The sequence below is a fragment of the Rosa chinensis genome, chromosome 2 (assembly GCF_002994745.2).
Source record: "Rosa chinensis cultivar Old Blush chromosome 2, RchiOBHm-V2, whole genome shotgun sequence".
NCBI lineage: Eukaryota > Viridiplantae > Streptophyta > Magnoliopsida > Rosales > Rosaceae > Rosa > Rosa chinensis.
The window spans coordinates 81,442,177-81,460,413 of NC_037089.1; the positions used below are offsets into that span (position 1 = coordinate 81,442,177).

Below are 18,237 nucleotides of genomic sequence, written 5' to 3' on the forward strand. Positions count from 1 at the left end.
GGACTTTGAAAATCTTCCAAACCAAGCTCTTGGAGACTGCTTTAGGCCATACAAAGACTTCTTCAATTTACACACCTTTCCAACATCACTTGGGTAATTTTTAACACCTGGGGGCATATCCATGTACACTTCTTCCTCCAAATTCCCATTAAGAAACGCATTCTTCACATCAAACTGGTGCAAGGGCCAATCTTTGTTTGCTGCAAGTGAGATTAGAATCCGGACAGTATTGATCTTTGCCACAGGTGCAAAAGTCTCCTCATAATCAATCCCATAGCGTTGTGTATATCCTTTGGCAACCAACCTCGCCTTATATCTATTAATAGTTCCATCTGCATTAAGCTTCACAGTAAATACCCAACGACATCCTACAGTCTTCTTTCCAACCGGCATAGGTACTAGCACCCATGTTGCATTCTTTTGAAGAGCTTCCAATTCTTCATTCATCGCCTTCGTCCATTTTGGATCCGCCAATGCATCCTGCACGTTACTAGGAATAGATACAGTAGATAATTGATCAACAACAAGTGCATGTGACCCAGAAATCCTATGGTTAGACATAAAATTAGCTATAGGGTATTTAGCTTTGGCTTTGATATCTGGTTCATATTGTTTCTTAGGAATTCCCTTGGTAACCCTTTGTGATTTCCTAGGTTCGACACTTTCTAACCCAGAAGAATCATTACAATTTAGGGGTACCTGAGGTGGATCATTCTGACCGGGATCTTCAGTTGGTGATGCAGAAGGGGAAATATCTTGTGTGTGAGCTTCATATATGTCTTGATTTTGATTCAAACTATCCAAAAAAGTTGTCTCTTCTGTCTCTGAATTCACAACACTCTGTTCGGCAGTCACGTCATTCTGTTCGGCAGTCACGTCATTCTGTTCGGCAGTTGCATTCTGTTCGGCAGTCACGTCATTCTGTTCGGCAGTTACGTCATTCTGTTCGGCAGTCACGTTTTCTGTTTCGGAATTTCTACCTTCAAATCTATCTTCCAAATTTTCCAAGTCTTCAAAGACATCAAAATCAATAATAGAACGAGAACGAGGATTCCCTTCACAACCTCTCTCCCCCTGAAGGGAAGACTGAGAAGCTCCCCATGAGTAGTAAGGCTCGGATTCACGAAAAGCAACATCAAGAGAGACATGTATAGTGCCAGTAAGAGGATCATAACATCGATAACCCTTCTGGAAGTCAGCATAACCAACAAAGATACACTTACGGGCACGGGGATCAAGCTTGCTGCGTTGAGGCTTGGGAATATGAACATAGGCTGTGCACCCAAACACCCGGGGCTCCAAATTAGGCATAGAAGGGATGGTCAAAAGTGTATGAAGCTTCTAATGAGGATTCTGAAACTCAATCACCCGTGAAGGAGTACGGTTGATAAGATATGCTGCTGATTTTACTGCTTCTCCCCAATAGGATCGAGGTACATTCATACCAAACAAGGAAGCACGAACAACTTCCATCAACTGCCTGTTCTTCCATTCTGCTAAACCATTCTGTTGAGGAGTATAAGAATTGGAGGTTTGATGACGAATTCCATGTGACCGGCAAAACTCAATCATTGGGCCATTCACAAACTCTCCACCATTGTCAGACTGAAACACTCTGATGGATTGTTGATACTGAGTTGCCACCATTTTGTGAAATTCGGTAAACATTCCAAATACATCACTCTTATTCTTCAGTATTGACACCCATGTCATGCGAGTACAATCATCAATAAACGTTACAAAATACCGAGCTCCAGAAAGAGAAGGAATTTTCGCAGGACCCCAGACATCGGAGTGAATCTTCATAAAAGAAACAAGACTTTTATTAAGACTTGGTGAATATGAAATACGGTGACTCTTGGCCAGTTCACAGATGTCACAGTGGAAATCCAAATCACTAACAACTGAAAACAATTGAGGTTGCAGCTTCTTAAGATAACGAAATGATAGATGACCTAAACGGCGATGCCATAACCATACAGCTTCCTTCGCATTCTCTACCCCGTTGATATGATTAGCCTGTCCCAAAAGATGCTTCTGTTTCTTTCCAGTCTCTGTCAGATCCAGATAGTATAATTTCCCCCTTCTAACACCATAACCAAGAATCCGTCGAGTCAGAATGTCTTGAAACACACAGAAAGACGGATAGAAGGTCACAATACATGCAAGAGCTAAAATAACTTGACCAACAGACAGGAGATTATAAGCTAGTGATGGAACAACTAAGACAGATTCAAGACTTAAGGTATCAGATAAAGCAATAGAACCTTCTCCGGTGACCTGAGTTGGAGTACCATCAGCAGTAGAGACAATGTCTTGAGGGGAACGTCTAAAGTTTTTCACAAGACTTGGGTCATTGGTCATATGATCAGATGCACCTGTATCAATTATCCATGTATTATTCAAAGTAGTCTTACCCTTCATACCTGACTGCGCTACATTAGCGGAGGCATTGTCGAGATGCTCTTCCTCTGTAGTAGCAATAGCGGCCTTGCCCAGATTCTTTCGCGGTTTCTTGGTGAAGTCCCACCAATCAGGGTAACCAATCACTTCATAGCACCGCTCCTTGCTATGACCTAATTCCCCACAGATAATGCACCTTTTGTTTGCATATGGATTTAGTTTACCTAGAGAACGGTGTGGAGAAGGACCTGAGAAGCCTGGAGGAGGACCTGGTCGGCGTTGAACGGCCATTGAGGGATTTGGGGTTTGTTTATTTTTTTCAGGTTTGGTTTTTTTAGGGTTTCAAAAAATTCAGGGATGGCTTGATTTTAATGGTGGTGGTACGCAGCGGTTTGTGGTGTGCTTTGGGATTCAGGATTCAGGATTTAGGATTCAAAGGATGCAGGCAAGTTCAAAGGATTGAACCTGCTTTGATACCAAGTAGAAAAGAATACTTCAATTCAGGGTTAATTCAATAATTCTATTCATCCCACAATGAGGGTATATATACAAGTACAAAGGAGTAGTCTAACTCTAATAGGAAACAATCTTTCCATAATTACAGGATATCCTAATTAAATAAAATCCTAATTACATACAGATTTACAGCGATTCTACACAAGCCTTGGCAATGCTCGGCTTAGTTCGCACCAAGCCTTGGCAATGCTCGGCTTAGTTCACAACAAGCCTATTCAAAGCCACTAACTTGTAGCCTCAAGATGGGTATACACAAATGAGTCGATGGATTTAATGTTTGAGAGTGGATTTGAACTTAACAAAAAGTAATAAAATGTAAAGCGATTAATAAAAATGCAAGGAAATTAAACTAGAAAAGTGTGAACAATATAATGGGAATGTCGGGTACTAGGGAGGTTCCTTCACCCAAATCTCATGTGTCAGAAGCTAATCTAATGTAGATGCAAATTTCCTACTTGGCGGTAGTCGTATCCAAGTCGGTTCAAGGTTCAAGGACCGAAATTCCCTTTCATGGTATTCCTACTCCGGTTCAAGGGTTGTAGGAACTCACTTGGCATGAATTAGAGCCGGTTCAAGGGTCTCTAATTCACATCAAGAGGCCTAAAGATCGAGGAATTAGACTACTAAGCGACCCGCCCGCGCATTCACGCAACGGGTGTAAATCACCATGCTTATAACCCCTCGAATACGAAATTGAAGGTTTCTAGCTTAGGAATTAAAGGAGGTCAAGCCTCTAACTCCATCCTAGACATGCTCAAAATACACACCCTAGAGTTAACTAGGCTCCTAGACATGCATTTTAACCCAACAAAAATTGATATAAGCATCCAACAAATTAAATTGCATCATGACATTAAAATAGGCATCCTTTACATAAAATTTGGACTATGGCACACAACCCTAGCCCCCAACAACAAATCTACTCACTGCCCATCATTAAACAAACATCAATATACAAAATTTAAAGAGGAACAAAGTGAAGAGAAGTAGGAGTAACAAGAATAAGCCACAAATTGCTATAAAACAATTATGGCTAGCCTTGATTTATGGCTTCCCACTTTTACCCAAATTTAATGGAGATGAATTTCTTGATGCTTGGGCTCCCCCTTTGAAATTTGTGGAATTGATGAGAAGATTGAATCTTAGTGAGGTAGATTTTGGTGAGGAGATCTTGGTGAGGAGGAAAGAAAATCTTGGTGAGGTGAAAAGAAAATCTTGGTGAGGTAAGAAGAAAATCTTGGTGAGGTGGGATGAAAAAGATGAGAAGGAAGAAATTGTGAGAAAGAGAGAGTTGGAGGTGGGTTGGTGTTAGGAATAGCCCAGCTAATTCCCCCTTAATCTCTTTTGTATTGGCCCAATAGGCCCAAGTGCTGCTTACCTGGAAGTATGCAATGGTGGTCCTGTACCATTGCTGTCTTCTTCCTCTTTTGTCTGGATGCGAGATCATCTTTATGTGTAGGCAAACTAGCCAAGACCGATTATGAATTATGATGATTGAACTTTAATTCCTATTTTTCCTTTCTCCTTAATCTTGGTCCCAACATCTGGTATCAGAGCCGGATGGCTCCGGCTAGAAACCTGCAAGCTTCAAATCCCTCCACCACCCCAACCACCTCCGCTTTTGTCCCACCTTTATCCAACACACCACAAACCCGCCTACTTGGTTCCTCATCCTATCAACCCGATGAGCTACAACCCGACCATGTGGAAGAACTCCACCATTCCTTTGAACTGCTACAAGCAGAGTTCCACCATTCGATGGACGCCATCAACCAAAAGCAAGATTCTTTCCAAAACCACATCTGAGCTCAGATGGCAGCCTTACAGAGCACAATTGTGCAGGCCATTACTCAGCGTCAACCACCACTGTCACAAAGTCAAGCCAGTCTCCCTACTATTACTTTTGGAACCATCTCTGTACCTGCATCACCATGGCCCAACCTCATATTACCCATCCCACCCACCCCTTCCACGTCTCAACTCACCACACCCCAGATTCCTTCTCCTCACACACCTCCACCACCGTACTCCGCCACTCCTCCACACTACTCCACCATCACCTCAACCACCCACCCGCCATCTTTTCACAACCTTCATACGGCCTCTCCTGATCTCTCACTTCCCGAATTTCACATCCCTCACTTTGTCACCACTACTTTCCACAGACAACACCTCAACCCCCACCAACACCAAGATTCTTACCATTTCCGACCACCCAAGATCGATTTACCCAGGTTTCTCGGCGATGATGCCTTAGGCTGGTTTACCATGGCGGAACGATACCTCCGCAACCAGCACATTCCCTTCTCTGAGCACATTTCCACCGTCGCCTCCCACTTCGGTCCGGATGCGTGCATGTGGATGAACGCTTTCGAAACGCGTCACCCCCGTGCCACTTGGAATCAGTTTGCCTTAGCCTTCTTGGAGCATTACAGCGCTGGCAGCGATACAGACATTCAAACCGCCCTCTCCCAATTGCGGCACACTACCTCAGTTGATGAGTTCATCATCGCTTTCACCAAGCTCTCTTCCCGGTCTCCAAATTGGTCGGATTCCCAGCTGCTCCCCATTTTCCTCGGTGGTCTGAAACCGGAAATACAACATGACGTCATCGCGTTAGAACCCCGCTCTCTGGCCTCAGCTCAGCGTCTGGCACCCCGTTTCGAGCTTAAGCTTGCTGACATCAGAGGCTCACGTCACCATCGTCCTTCCCTCTGGCATTATACACCCAGATCCCATGGTCAAACCCACTCTTCCCCAAATTTGCTTCCAGCACCCAACCCCAGCCAGCTCACATCCAACACCCAACTGATTCCCTATGCTTGCACCTCATCCCATAGACAAAATACAACGGTCCCTTTTCGTCACTTAGCACCTAATGAACAGAGGGACAGGAGAGCGAAAGGTCTCTGTTTCAACTGTGACGAAACGTGGTCCAAAACCCATGTGTGCAAAAAGCCCATTCTGACAATCCTGGAAGCCCCGGGTCCACTAGAAGACCTACAGATCGAAGAGGCTCCCGCTGAGGACCACAGCTCCGATTCTGACATACCTCTGCCCATCCATGCCATCACCAATACCTCGGTGAGTGAACTGATGAAGTTTCATGGGACCATCAACGGCAGCCCGATCGAGATGTTCGTCGATTGTGGTTCGGCCATGAATTTTTTGAATCCCACGGTGGCCAAACGTCTGGGTCTACACATAGAGGCAGCGCCACTACTACGATTCACCGCCGCCACCGGTGCATCGCTCTCTACCTCGACCCAAGCTCTTGATGTTCCGGTAACAATTCAAGGCTATGAATTTCAATCTTCCTTTCTTCTCTTAGTCGTTCCAGGCTGCGACTTGCTTCTGGGAGCTCCATGGCTCGATTCTCTCGGATTTATTGGCAGGCACTTCTCCGAAAAGCTCATGATTTTTACGGCCAAGGGTCGCTGCCAGGTTCTTCAAGGTATCACGAAACGACCCAGAACGGTGGACTACGGCTCACTCATGGCTTTAATGACACAAGAGCATTTATACCCTAATTCTTCCAATTTGGGCCCGCGTGTTCCCCAGGCCAAGACCCACAGCCCAAAAGTGCAACAACTGCTCACAAGTTATGGAGATTTATTTCTCTCACCTACAAGCCTTCCTCCAATCCGGCCTATCGATCATCGCATCCCTCTACGGCCCAACACAGGCCCTGTCAATGTTCGGCCGTATCGATACCCACATTCACAAAAAGAGGAATTGGAGAAACAAGTTAAGGAGATGCTTGATAATGGCCTCATTCGCCCGAGTCGCAGCCCGTTCTCCTCACCGGTCCTTTTGGTAAGGAAGAAAGAAGGAAGTTGGAGTTTTTGCGTGGATTACCGAGATCTCAATGCCATCACCATCAAAGATCGCTTTCCTATTCCGGTCGTTGATGAGCTCCTTGATGAACTCCATGGTGCCAAATTTTTCTCCAAGTTGGACTTACTGGCGGGGTACCACCAAATCGGTAGGAATGAGGAGGACATTTCCAAAACTGCCTTTCGTACTCATGATGGTCACTATGAATTCATGGTAATGCCCTTTGGGCTTTCTAATGCTCCTTCTACATTTCAAGCTTTGATGAATCATGTGTTTAAGCCATTTTTACGTAAATTTGTACTAGTTTTTTTCGATGATATTCTAGTCTATAGTACGGATCTTGATTCTCATATGATTCATTTAGAGGAAGTGTTCAAAATATTACAACAAGAGCAACTGAAGGTGAAATTGGTGAAATGCTCCTTTGCCCAAGACTCTGTGCACTATTTGGGCCATGTCATTTCTAGTGAGGGAGTTTCTGTGGACCCAGACAAAGTGCAATGCCTCAAGGACTGGCCCAAACCGCAAACACCCAAAGGCCTCCGTGGCTTTCTCGGCCTTGCTGGGTACTACAGACGTTTTGTCCATCATTTTGGGCTCATAGCCCAACCCCTCACCTCGATGCTCAAGACCGACAGCTTTTGTTGGACACTGGCCGCAGAGGACGCCTTCCTCCGCCTCAAGCTCGCGGTCACTACAGCCCCCGTCCTGGCCATGCCCGATTTCACTAAACCATTCATAGTGGAAACGGATGCCAGCAGCATTGGAATTGGCGCAGTCCTGTCACAAGACAAACACCCCGTTGCTTATCTCAGTAAAGCCCTTTCACCACGAAATCAGGCTCTCTCTGTTTATGACAAAGAGATGCTCGCTATACTACATGCAATGGGTAAATTGAGACCTTACCTCCTTGGCAGCCAATTTACCATCTTGACGGACCACCAGACTCTGAAACACTTGCTTGACCAACGTATTTCCACTCCGTCACAGCACAAGTGGATTTCCAAGCTGTTGGGTTATGACTACCGGATCGAGTACCGAGCCGGCCACTTGAACACCGTTCCGGATGCCTTGTCCCGTCAACCGGAACTTTGTGCACTGCAAGCAGTTTCTGCCCCGGTCTTCGACTGCCTCACCCACATCCAACAAGCCTGTTCTAAAGACCCAGAAGCTCAGGCCATCTTCACTGCAGTCAAACAAAGTCACAACACAAATAAAGGGTTCTCATTGGTGAACGACAAATTATACTACAAAGGCAAACTGTTCGTACCTCAGACAACGGAATGGAGGGCCAAGATCCTACACGAATTTCATTCGTCCCTTGAAGCTGGCCATTCCGGGTACCTCCGCACACTTGTCCGCCTTACCCGCAACTTTGCGTGGTCCGGAGTCCGCCGCGATGTCAAAGCTTTTATAGCCGCTTGTGATCAATGCCAGCGACAAAACTACGAGGCTATCAACCCCCCGGGCCTCCTCCAACCTTTGCAGGTTCCGGATGAAGTCTTCTGTGACATTTCCATGGATTTTGTGGACGGACTTCCACCATCTCAAGGTATGAATGCCATCCTTGTCGTGGTCGATCGCCTCTCCAAATATGGGCATTTCATTCCCATTACCCATCCCTACACAGCAAGCCAAATTGCCGCAACATTCCTCAAAGAAGTGTTTCGATTACATGGCATGCCCAAATCCATTGTTTCCGACCGGGACCAAATCTTCCTCAGTCGCTTTTGGGAGGCCTTCTTCAAGCTTCAAGGTACACAACTCTGCAAAAGTTCCGCCTACCATCCCCAATCGGATGGCCAAACCGAGGTCGTGAATCGATCTCTCGAACACTATCTCCGGTGCTTCATTGCTGATAAACTATCCTCTTGGCACAACTTGATCCACTGGGCGGAGTGGTGGTACAACACATCGTACCACTCCACCATTCAAATGACACCATTCCAGGCCTTATACGGTGTTCCTCCACCATCTGTCAATCGCTACCTGCCCGGTACCACAGCGGTGCATGCCGTGGACACGGCACTGCGTAATCGCGATGATCTCCTCAAATCGCTCCGCCATCACATGCACTTGGCTCAGAACCGCATGAAGCAGCAGGCTGACAAACACCGTACGGAGAGGGAGTTCTTGATCGGCGACTGGGTCTTCCTCAAATTACATCCATATCGCCAACGCTCACTCATCAAGCGGTCTTCCCACAAACTAGCTCCCCGCTTCTATGGACCCTTCAAAGTGCTTGATCGGATCAGCAAGGTAGCTTACAAGCTCGATCTGCCGGCCTCTTCGAAAATCCACCCAGTTTTTCACGTGTCTCTGCTCAAACGCTGCATCGGTGACTCCTCACCCCGCTCACAGACCTTGCCTCAATTCGATGCCAAAGGCGAGATTATCTGGACACCGGAGAAGGTGTTGGACATGGCCGTGGTGCAGAAAAAGGGGCGATCTGTGACACAGTGGCTCGTGCAATGGTCGGGTATACCCAAGGATGACGCGACTTGGGAAGAGGCTTAAGAGATCGTGGCACGTTTTCCTCACTTTGGCAGCCGAGGTCGGCCTGCTTTCTAAGGGGGTGGGACTTGTTAGGAATAGCCCAACTAATTCCCCCTTAATCTCTTTTGTATTGGCCCAATAGGCCCAAGTGCTGCTTACCTGGAAGTATGCAATGGTAGTCCTGTACCATTGTTGTCTTCTTCCTCTTTTGTCTGGATGCAAGATCATCTATATGTGTAGGCAAACTAGCCAAGACCGATTATGAATTATGATGATTGAACTTTAATTCCTATTTTTCCTTTCTCCTTAATCTTGGTCCCAACAGTTGGTTTCGGTGGGAGAAGAAGAAGAAGAAATGGGATAATTGGGTCTGGACGTGAGAGAGGGAGGAGAGGAAAAATTGGGTTAATTGATATGTGTCGTCGTCTGGTGTGTGAGAGAAAAAAAGGAAAATTGGAATTAAATCAATTAATGGGTCCGGTGGTGTGTGTGGACGCAGAGGAAGAGTGAAGTGAATAGGTGCCACGTGGCACCACAAGAATTAAGGAGAGAAGGGAGAGGAGCAGCCGTGCATTGCATGTGCAATCATGCTTTGGCTGACGTCATGATGACGTCAGCATGATGTCATATACACATATAAATATATATCTTCATTTTTTTTCTTTTCTTCTCTCCATTTTTTTTTCTTCCTTCTTCTTTTCCGTCTTCTTTCTTCTCTCATCGCCATGTACTTCCACACATACTCTTGGGGGCAATTGAATTCCGCACCCTTGATGGCATTGACCATGGTTGACCCACATTGACTATTTCGTCATTTTGTCGAAAACTCCAATTTGTTCCAATCTCGCACTATTTTCTCTCGTTTCCTCAATTTCGCTTATTTTCTACAAAATAAATAAAAATAGATTAATTACATATTAATTGACATGAGTATCGACTTAATTCTAGTGCTTTAGATATAATTATACTCATATAAATGCGTATAATCACACCCCCACACTTGAATTTTGCTTGTCCCCAAGCAAACTAAATATAAATTAATAACCAAAAATCTATTGACTCAAACATATATTCTCAAACATAAAGAAAGTGCGGTATTAGCCTTTCCAACCATAACCCTCGGAGAACTAATTATGTAAATGATCATGAGGTCCACAGAGCATAACGTAGGAATAATGAATTTGTAAGGCAATTAAGATGCACATGTGAGAAATGCTCAAGTATATGCATGTGATATCCATACATCAAATCAATCCACCATAGTCAAATAGGCACATAGAAGACCCGATATAACCCACTAAACTCCCAAAGGTTCACTAAATATTACCGCTCAAGTGTTTAGGGGTTACATGTGTTTCACTCAAAAGCAATTTCACAACATGCGCCGCCATATGCTTGCTCTTCGATCTCGTCTCCGCTAGGTAGCCCACAACATTCAAGATTAAGAGGTCTTTTATTTGGTTGTAATGGGGCTAAGGGCAAGTGGCTATTAGAAATGAAGGATAAGGAAATACAAAGTCCATAGAAATCGGTGAAGCAACTCTCTCTTGTAGAGATTTAAGACTTTTGCTTTCGAATGCTAAGTCACTCACTCTAATCCTGATATACAACCCACACTACACTATACTATAAATAAAAATAATACTAGCTAATTTTTTTTTTTTGAATCACCTTTCTTTTCCTTGAACTTTCTTTCTATTTTCACCAACTTTCTTTTTTTTTCTTTTTTTTTGAGAACTTTATTTTCTAGACAAATCACTCACCCCCACACTTTTGACTTTTCTTTCTTTTGAAGCACTCAAATATAAAGTCATTCTCTCAAATCGCTTCACCAACTACCACGGAATGGTAGGATAAAAGTGTATAGGCTAGGTAGGAATTTGTGGTTCTAATGAACAAAAAGGCTAAATATATAAATAGGCTCAAAGTGGCAATCTAGTGGTAAATATTTTTGGGCACATGCTTCTTTGGCCATGGTGGTATATAGTCCTAATGCCTCCATCCTTTCCATCATGTCGCAAGCTAAAAGTAGCCTCGAGAGGTCTCAAGCAAGTTCTAGATACGCAATGTCATGAAATTGTACACACATGAAAGAATAAGTGAATGAACGATGCATAAACTATAGATATAGGCACAAAAGCTCACAAATAAGGGTATGCAAGTTAATTAAATAATCTATATACTTCTCTAATTATGATGAACCAACCTAACCATAGGCTATATGCACACATATAATCAAGCATAGATCACATATACACTCAATCACAAAACAAATTCAAAGTCCTAGATCATGCTCAATCTATCCACAATCATAACAAGTTAAGTCCATGACTCGTCATTGGGGTTAGAAAAGACATTAACCACTAAAATATAATTACATAAAGCTAATCTTTTTTTTTTTTTTTAGTCGCCCGAGCCCTCACCCCCACACTTAAAACCAACATTGTCCTCAATGTTGTAAAGTGAGCTTGAAAGCTAAAATCTGTGTCGGATTTAGGCATGAGAGTGAAGTCCTGCTGAAGGCACAAAAATTAACTATGAAAATGAAAATCTAAATGAGAAGAAAAGTTACGGAAAACTCCCTTTGTCGACCCTCAATTTCTCACGACCTTCGGAGAAGACCAATATGAGACACCACTTCAAGGCACAAGGCCTTGATTTCCTTAACATATGCTCCATAATCGCTCTAGGTGCTCATGAAAAGATCAACTCCATTGAGAAATGTGTAGTGTCTAAGAGCAATGCATCACAAATAGTCCATCAAGGAATAAGGACAAGGGTCCTCCATTAAGCTCGTGGTCTTAATCCCATCAACTCACAACCCAAAATCATCCTCCATGACCTCCACATAGGAATTGTAGCTCAAAATATCTCCTTATTCTCCACACTCCAAGCACCTCTCAACCTCCCAAAAACATGGTTAAATAGCCTTATTGATGCAAAATGAACAAGAAAGAACATCACAAGTAATGGTAGGGTTGCCTCCCTAGCGAGCGCTTTGTTTAAGGACTTCATTGCCGGTCCATATGTCAAGGATGAGTCAAGGGACATCTTGGAGGGTGACCTCCTCCTCTTGAGTGTAAAATCTGGTGTCCAAGTAAGGTTTCAATCGATGCCCATTTACCTTGAAGGGCTCCCCACTTTGAAGATTCTTGATTGTGATTGCATCATGAAGGAAAACTTCAACTACCTCAAAAGGTCCACTCCATCTAGATCTCAACTTTCCGGAAAATAACTTGAGCCTAGAATTGTATAGGAGAACCTTTTGCTTGGGAAGAAATGTTTTCTTCACCAATTTTCGATCATGTATCACCTTAGTCTTCTCCTTAAACAATTTGGCACTCTCATATGCCTCTTCTCGGATCTCCTCCAACTCACAAAGATCAAGCTTCCGCTTCTCACCACTTACTTCCAAGTCAAAATTCAAAAATTTGATAGCCCACATAGCTTTGTGCTCAAGCTCGACCAGAAGGTGACAATTCTTTCCATAGCATAAACGGAAATGAGACATGCCAATAGGAGTCTTATATGCAGTCCGATAGGCCCACAAAACATCATCAAGTTTAATATCTCAATCCTTCCTAGAAGAGTTGACCGTCTTTTCCAAAATTCTCTTAATCTCCCTATTTGACACCTCCACTTGACACGCCTCCTTTTTTTTTTGTCATTATATTTTCATCTATCTTCGAGTTCCGACCCTCTTATTTGAGTAAAATGATGCAGGAAGCTAAAAAGAAAAAAAAATATAAGTGCTTAATGTTTAGTTGGGAATTAGGAGAAACTCAATCTGTATTAAATCCTTTGCTGCTTCATATTTATGTCTAACACCCGAATTATTAAATAGCAAGACAAGTAGATAACTGAACCAAAGGGCCCTGAACCAAATTACACAAAAAAGCAAATTGAAATAAACATTCCAATAGGGTAATTGCCCGAAGAAAAAAAATATTCCAACAGGGGACATATTATCCTCTAAATTTAATACAGGTGAGAAAAACTTCACAGGTGGAAGAAAAAAATAAAGCCTATATTATTACTAGGTTTAGAAACGAATAATACAACTGAATAAATATGTTTAATCGATCAGGGTAGTCCATTCTGCAGCTCCTCCATTTTGTTTTCATCAACTTTCCGTTCTCTTGCTTCTTGTATTTGTACAGCACTCTCCTCTCCTGCTTCTTGTAATCCTACAATATTCTCTGCCTCATTTTGTTCTTGGCCTTTAAACAGCTCTTGCACTTTTTTCAAGACATAAACAAGTGCCCTTCTGTATGATTTCTTAGTTAGAAAGTCTCTAAGAAAGTACAGGATCCACAAACCGAGGGTGAACAACCCGAAAGCTTGAACGAGGACAAGCAGTAGTAAGATCGGAGCAAGTGATCCAAAGAAGAGGCTAATGTTGTCCATGAAATCGGCCAAATCTGTGGTGGGAAAGTGACATAACTTGTAAGTTGCCAATGACCAGATATAGATCAAGAAAACGGCAACAAAGGTCAGCATTGTAACGTGGTCTGTGACAAATGGAGATTTACTCCCGGTTGCCTGCTTCACTTGAAGGAGAATTCCTAGCATGGCGAGGAGAGTAAAATTATATTGGTGCAACGCCCCTTGAGAACTCTGAACCTCCTCCCTGCACCTATGAGAAGAAGAAGAAGAAGAAGAAGAAGAAGAATGTTGAGAAAAGTAACACTGCCAAACTTCAAAAACAGGGTACCCCTGTTTCTACAACATGGTGTTAGTTTTTGGGCTTGGTTAATTACACGTGGCAGATAATCCCATTTGACTTGGTCTAAGTAGAGTCTTTGATATGTAATTTGAATATCCTATGAAAGTAGAACTGCTGGTTTCTGTTGAGATGTTGATTTGGTTGTTAAGATACTAAGTATGCTTTTGAATCCCTTAATAGGTGGGATTAGTTAGTATAATATCAATATAAAAGGAGTCCCTGCTCTCACTGCTGTACACGTTCTAAAAAGCACTAGTCCTATTTACTAGTTGAGCAGGAGGTGCAGTAAGAGAGTAGAAGTCTTCTTTTTGCAGTCATCACCGATGGCTTCTTCAGGTAATCCTTCTTGCTGCTTCTAATCATTCTTACTTCATGATGTAACATGCCAATGTAGGTCTATGCACATCTGATTGATGTTTCTATGTTCTTCTAACACATGGGACTTGCCCATTTTTCTTTAATATCTAAGCAACTTCCATATTTAATGATGAAAAATATATTGAGCCTGTTGAATATGGGAAATCAAGAAAGCGGAGTGGATCATCTAATGTTTGCTACAACGAAAAACTGCATGTACATGAGGTCATGAGTAATAAGAATGAATATAGAAAACTCTGGCATCTATAAAAAAAACCAGGCCTCTTACTATTTAGTTCATAATATAAAATGTAAAAAGTTACACGTACAGATGACACAGTAACGAGAATTCAAGAAATATAACAAAAATCTTCGACTATAAAAAACAGAGAATAGAACTTCCATGAACGACATAGAGTTCCAACTTCCATGAACGACATAGAGTTCCAACTTCCATATGTATGAAAATAAAACAATAGTACAACCTGCATTCTTTAGTTTTGAGCTAAGATTACTTGCATAAATTTTGGGCTTACTAAAAATGAAGATCATTGACAAGAGAATTTTAATCAACAAACTGACTACTGGGGCTGCAACAGATAAAAGAGGAAGCAGGGAACTCATGAATTTTGTACTAACCCTTGTGAACTGGGAGTAGTGTTGTCTGCTCCTGCCATTCCAGGGCGTCGGTTCTGTCTTGTGAGACGTTTATTCGTTGTGGCTTCACTTGTCGGTTAATGAAATGTGAGACGGAAACATTGAGTCGTCTTATTATAGGACATCCTAGCTTCCTAACTAATTGGAGTACGGTTTTGTACGTCAAGATGTCGAAGGTTTTGTAGAGATTATACATGATGTCATGTCGGACCCGCCTAAAAGCACATCGACACGTTGGACCACCTCATAAAGCCGTCAAAGCATCAGAACATTCAAACTAAGTGGGACCCGCCTAAGAACCATCGACACGTCGGACCACCTCATAAATCTGTCAAAGTATCAGAACATTCAAACTAAGTGGGACCACCAGACCAATTATCTGATATTTATTTATTTTTGTCAAAATTTGTTTTGTGGCACTACCCCATTGTGGCAACTCCCCACTATGGTTTCTTTTAGTTGAAAAGATCGTTCAATATGAATGCAAAGTACAATAACGACATAATCATAGTTTTTTCTTCTTTAAAACAAAAAATTAATATCCATAGTTAGAAAAACGCATTTATATAAAATATATTATCAACTACGCCGGTATATTACACAATTCATTCTTAACACATTCACTTTTTAGGATTACGCTCAAAAGAAAAGAAAACATCAAAACAAGACATCTGAAGAGGAATAAAATGAAGCAACAAAACGACTAGTTTCTTTGGGATCTCATAACAGTATTTTAAGCATTTAAGGTTGTTCATGCCCCCTTACATCGGCACGCAGTGATTCATCATGCTCAAACCGAACCAGCTTCTATTTCAATCGTGCTAGACTGATCGATATTTCAATAATAAAGTCTTCACTCAAAAAAAAAGAAAAAAAAAAGAATTTCACAAATAGCCACTCACAGTGGTGTGGCCAGAAATCTTAATTAGGAGGTCAGAATTTAAATAATAATACTAAACAAACATAAACTTTATCAAATAATATAAAAATTATAAATCATTACAATACTTAAAAATAACAAGTATCTCTAAAATAATTATAATTTTCCACACGATTGCTCATATTTTGAAATATTTTCATGATGGTTTCATTATCAATACCATCAAATATATCTTTCTCAATATATGCAATCATGTTGCCATTCATCCACATGTCTTCCATTCGGTTTTGCAAATCACTTTTTATGATCTTCATGGCAGAAAGTATTCTTTTTACAGTAGCAGTTGCAACTGGAAGAATTAGTGTCAATGTTAGGAGCAAGTAACTAATGGATAGACTTTGTCCTTTTGTGTCTCAACCATTTTTTCTCCAAAGGTTACTAATTCCTTTCAATTGTGTAATCACCTACTGCTTCGCATATCAGATATGTAAGTGTCCAATTCATCTTCAAGAGCCAAGAGAGACACTGCAGAAAAACCTTTAGGATAAAATTGAGCAAGCCAAATCAATTTTTCTTTGCTGAAAGCTGAGAATGAAGTAGATGGATTAAGACATGCCATACAGAGAAGTAGCTCGGTAGTAGTTTTTGTAAAATGATCATTTAGCTCTTGAAGTTGCATATCTATAACTGCACAAAATAATTCAACTCGATACCTATGCAGATTAGTGATATTTAGAGCTCTACGCCGTGATTTCCCTGAAATACAAAGAACATCATCCATGTTAGGAACATCAATCTTATGCTTTTCACAAAATGAAACTAACTTGACTAAGAAGAGAATCTCATCCATTGTCTCTCATATTTTGCAATTGCTCCTTACACACTTCAGCTAAGTTCAATGCATTCACAATATCCTGGTCTCTTCTTTGGAATGTATGTGATAATTGATTTGTAATTCCCAACAAAACCTTCATCAAATGCAGACTAAATACAAAGTCGAATGATTCCAATGAGTCAATAGTTTGCTTGCATCTTGATTCTGATCTGAAGATGATCCATTCTTTTTTATTCTTCAAGTAATTCAACTAAAGATGGAAATAAGTTGATGATACTTATCAAAGTACCATAGTGTGAGCTCCATTTTGTATCACCAGCTCGTTTATGGTGGTTTGGTTTCTTCAAGCTCCTCCCACTTGAAATAGAACCAATATTAAGTTCTTCGATAATCTTGGCCACTTTTTTTTTTCTCAAAGAGAATCACGACGTTTATATGAGCTTCCAGCAACATTCATCAGACTGCCAATAAATATAAAGAGATTAGAGATCAAGATATGATTTTTTGCTACAGTCAAAATAGCCAGCTGAAGCTAGTAAGCAAAGCAATGGACATAAAAAGCTGACCCATTCTCCTTTAAAGTAAGTGTTTTTAGACCATTGAATTCTCCTCTCATATTACTTGCTCCATCATAACCTTGACCACGAAGGCTAGATATGCTTAATCCATTATCTGAAAAGAATTGATCAATGGCTACCTTAAGTGATGCAGAAGTAGTATAAGTGACATGTTTAACACCGACATAACTCTCAATTACTTGTCCTTCGCTCACATATTGCAATATAATTGTCATTTGCTCTTTTCCTAACACATCACGAGACTCGTCAACAAGAATAGAGAATAATGCATCATCCATGTTACTAATTATGACATTGAAAGTTTCAGTTGCAGCAACATTGACAATATCGTTAAATATTAGATGATGTTAATTGACGATTTCTTGGAGCGTTTTTCAAGACAACCTATTTTTTTACCATCAACTTTATCGGAATGCCACTTCAAAAGCTCTCTAAAGTTGGTTATTTGAATAATCAGATTCATCATGACCGCGAAATGGCAACCATTGTGGAAGTAGAAAACGAGCACAATCAACTGATGCAATCAAATGAGTGCGATAGTTAATCCGATCTTGTTGTGTTGATTTAATAAAACTCCACACATTCTTCTAGTATTGTTGTGAGCGCTATTGGTCCCTCCAACATGATCTTTAAGCTTATATTTTTTCTTCCAATTATTAAACCTCATACCAACAAATACATCACCATATGCTTGGTCTCCAATATTTGGTTTAAAACGATAACAATGCAAACAATATGCACCATCCTTTTCTATACTATACTCCAACCAACTAGGATGATCTTTAAACTAATTGGTGTTAAACCTTCGCTTAACACCACTAAATTCTGATTGAGGAAAATTATAGTTTTTTGGTTGACAAGGACCTTGCAACAAATAATGTCTTCACACTCGATCTTGAACATTAGGATGGTACTCTAAAATCGGAGTCCAAAGTCTAGGATCTCTAGGAAG

General features: G+C 41.5%; 2 protein-coding genes across 2 annotated transcripts; both read right to left on the minus strand.

The window, feature by feature from the left end:
• Positions 1-12,292: 12,292 nt before the first annotated feature.
• LOC112185175 lies at positions 12,293-12,763 on the minus strand. The gene has a single exon (XM_024323384.1). It carries the CDS (start codon positions 12,761-12,763, stop codon positions 12,293-12,295), a length of 471 nt encoding a protein of 156 aa, XP_024179152.1.
• A 350-nt stretch (positions 12,764-13,113) lies between these two features.
• LOC121051396 lies at positions 13,114-15,058 on the minus strand. Its single transcript, XM_040513692.1, has 2 exons — positions 14,975-15,058; positions 13,114-13,888 (listed from the first exon to the last, which is right to left on the minus strand). Exons 1-2 carry the CDS (start codon positions 15,010-15,012, stop codon positions 13,336-13,338), a joined length of 591 nt encoding a protein of 196 aa, XP_040369626.1. The 5' UTR covers positions 15,013-15,058; the 3' UTR covers positions 13,114-13,335.
• Between the last annotated feature and the right edge of the window lie 3,179 nt (positions 15,059-18,237).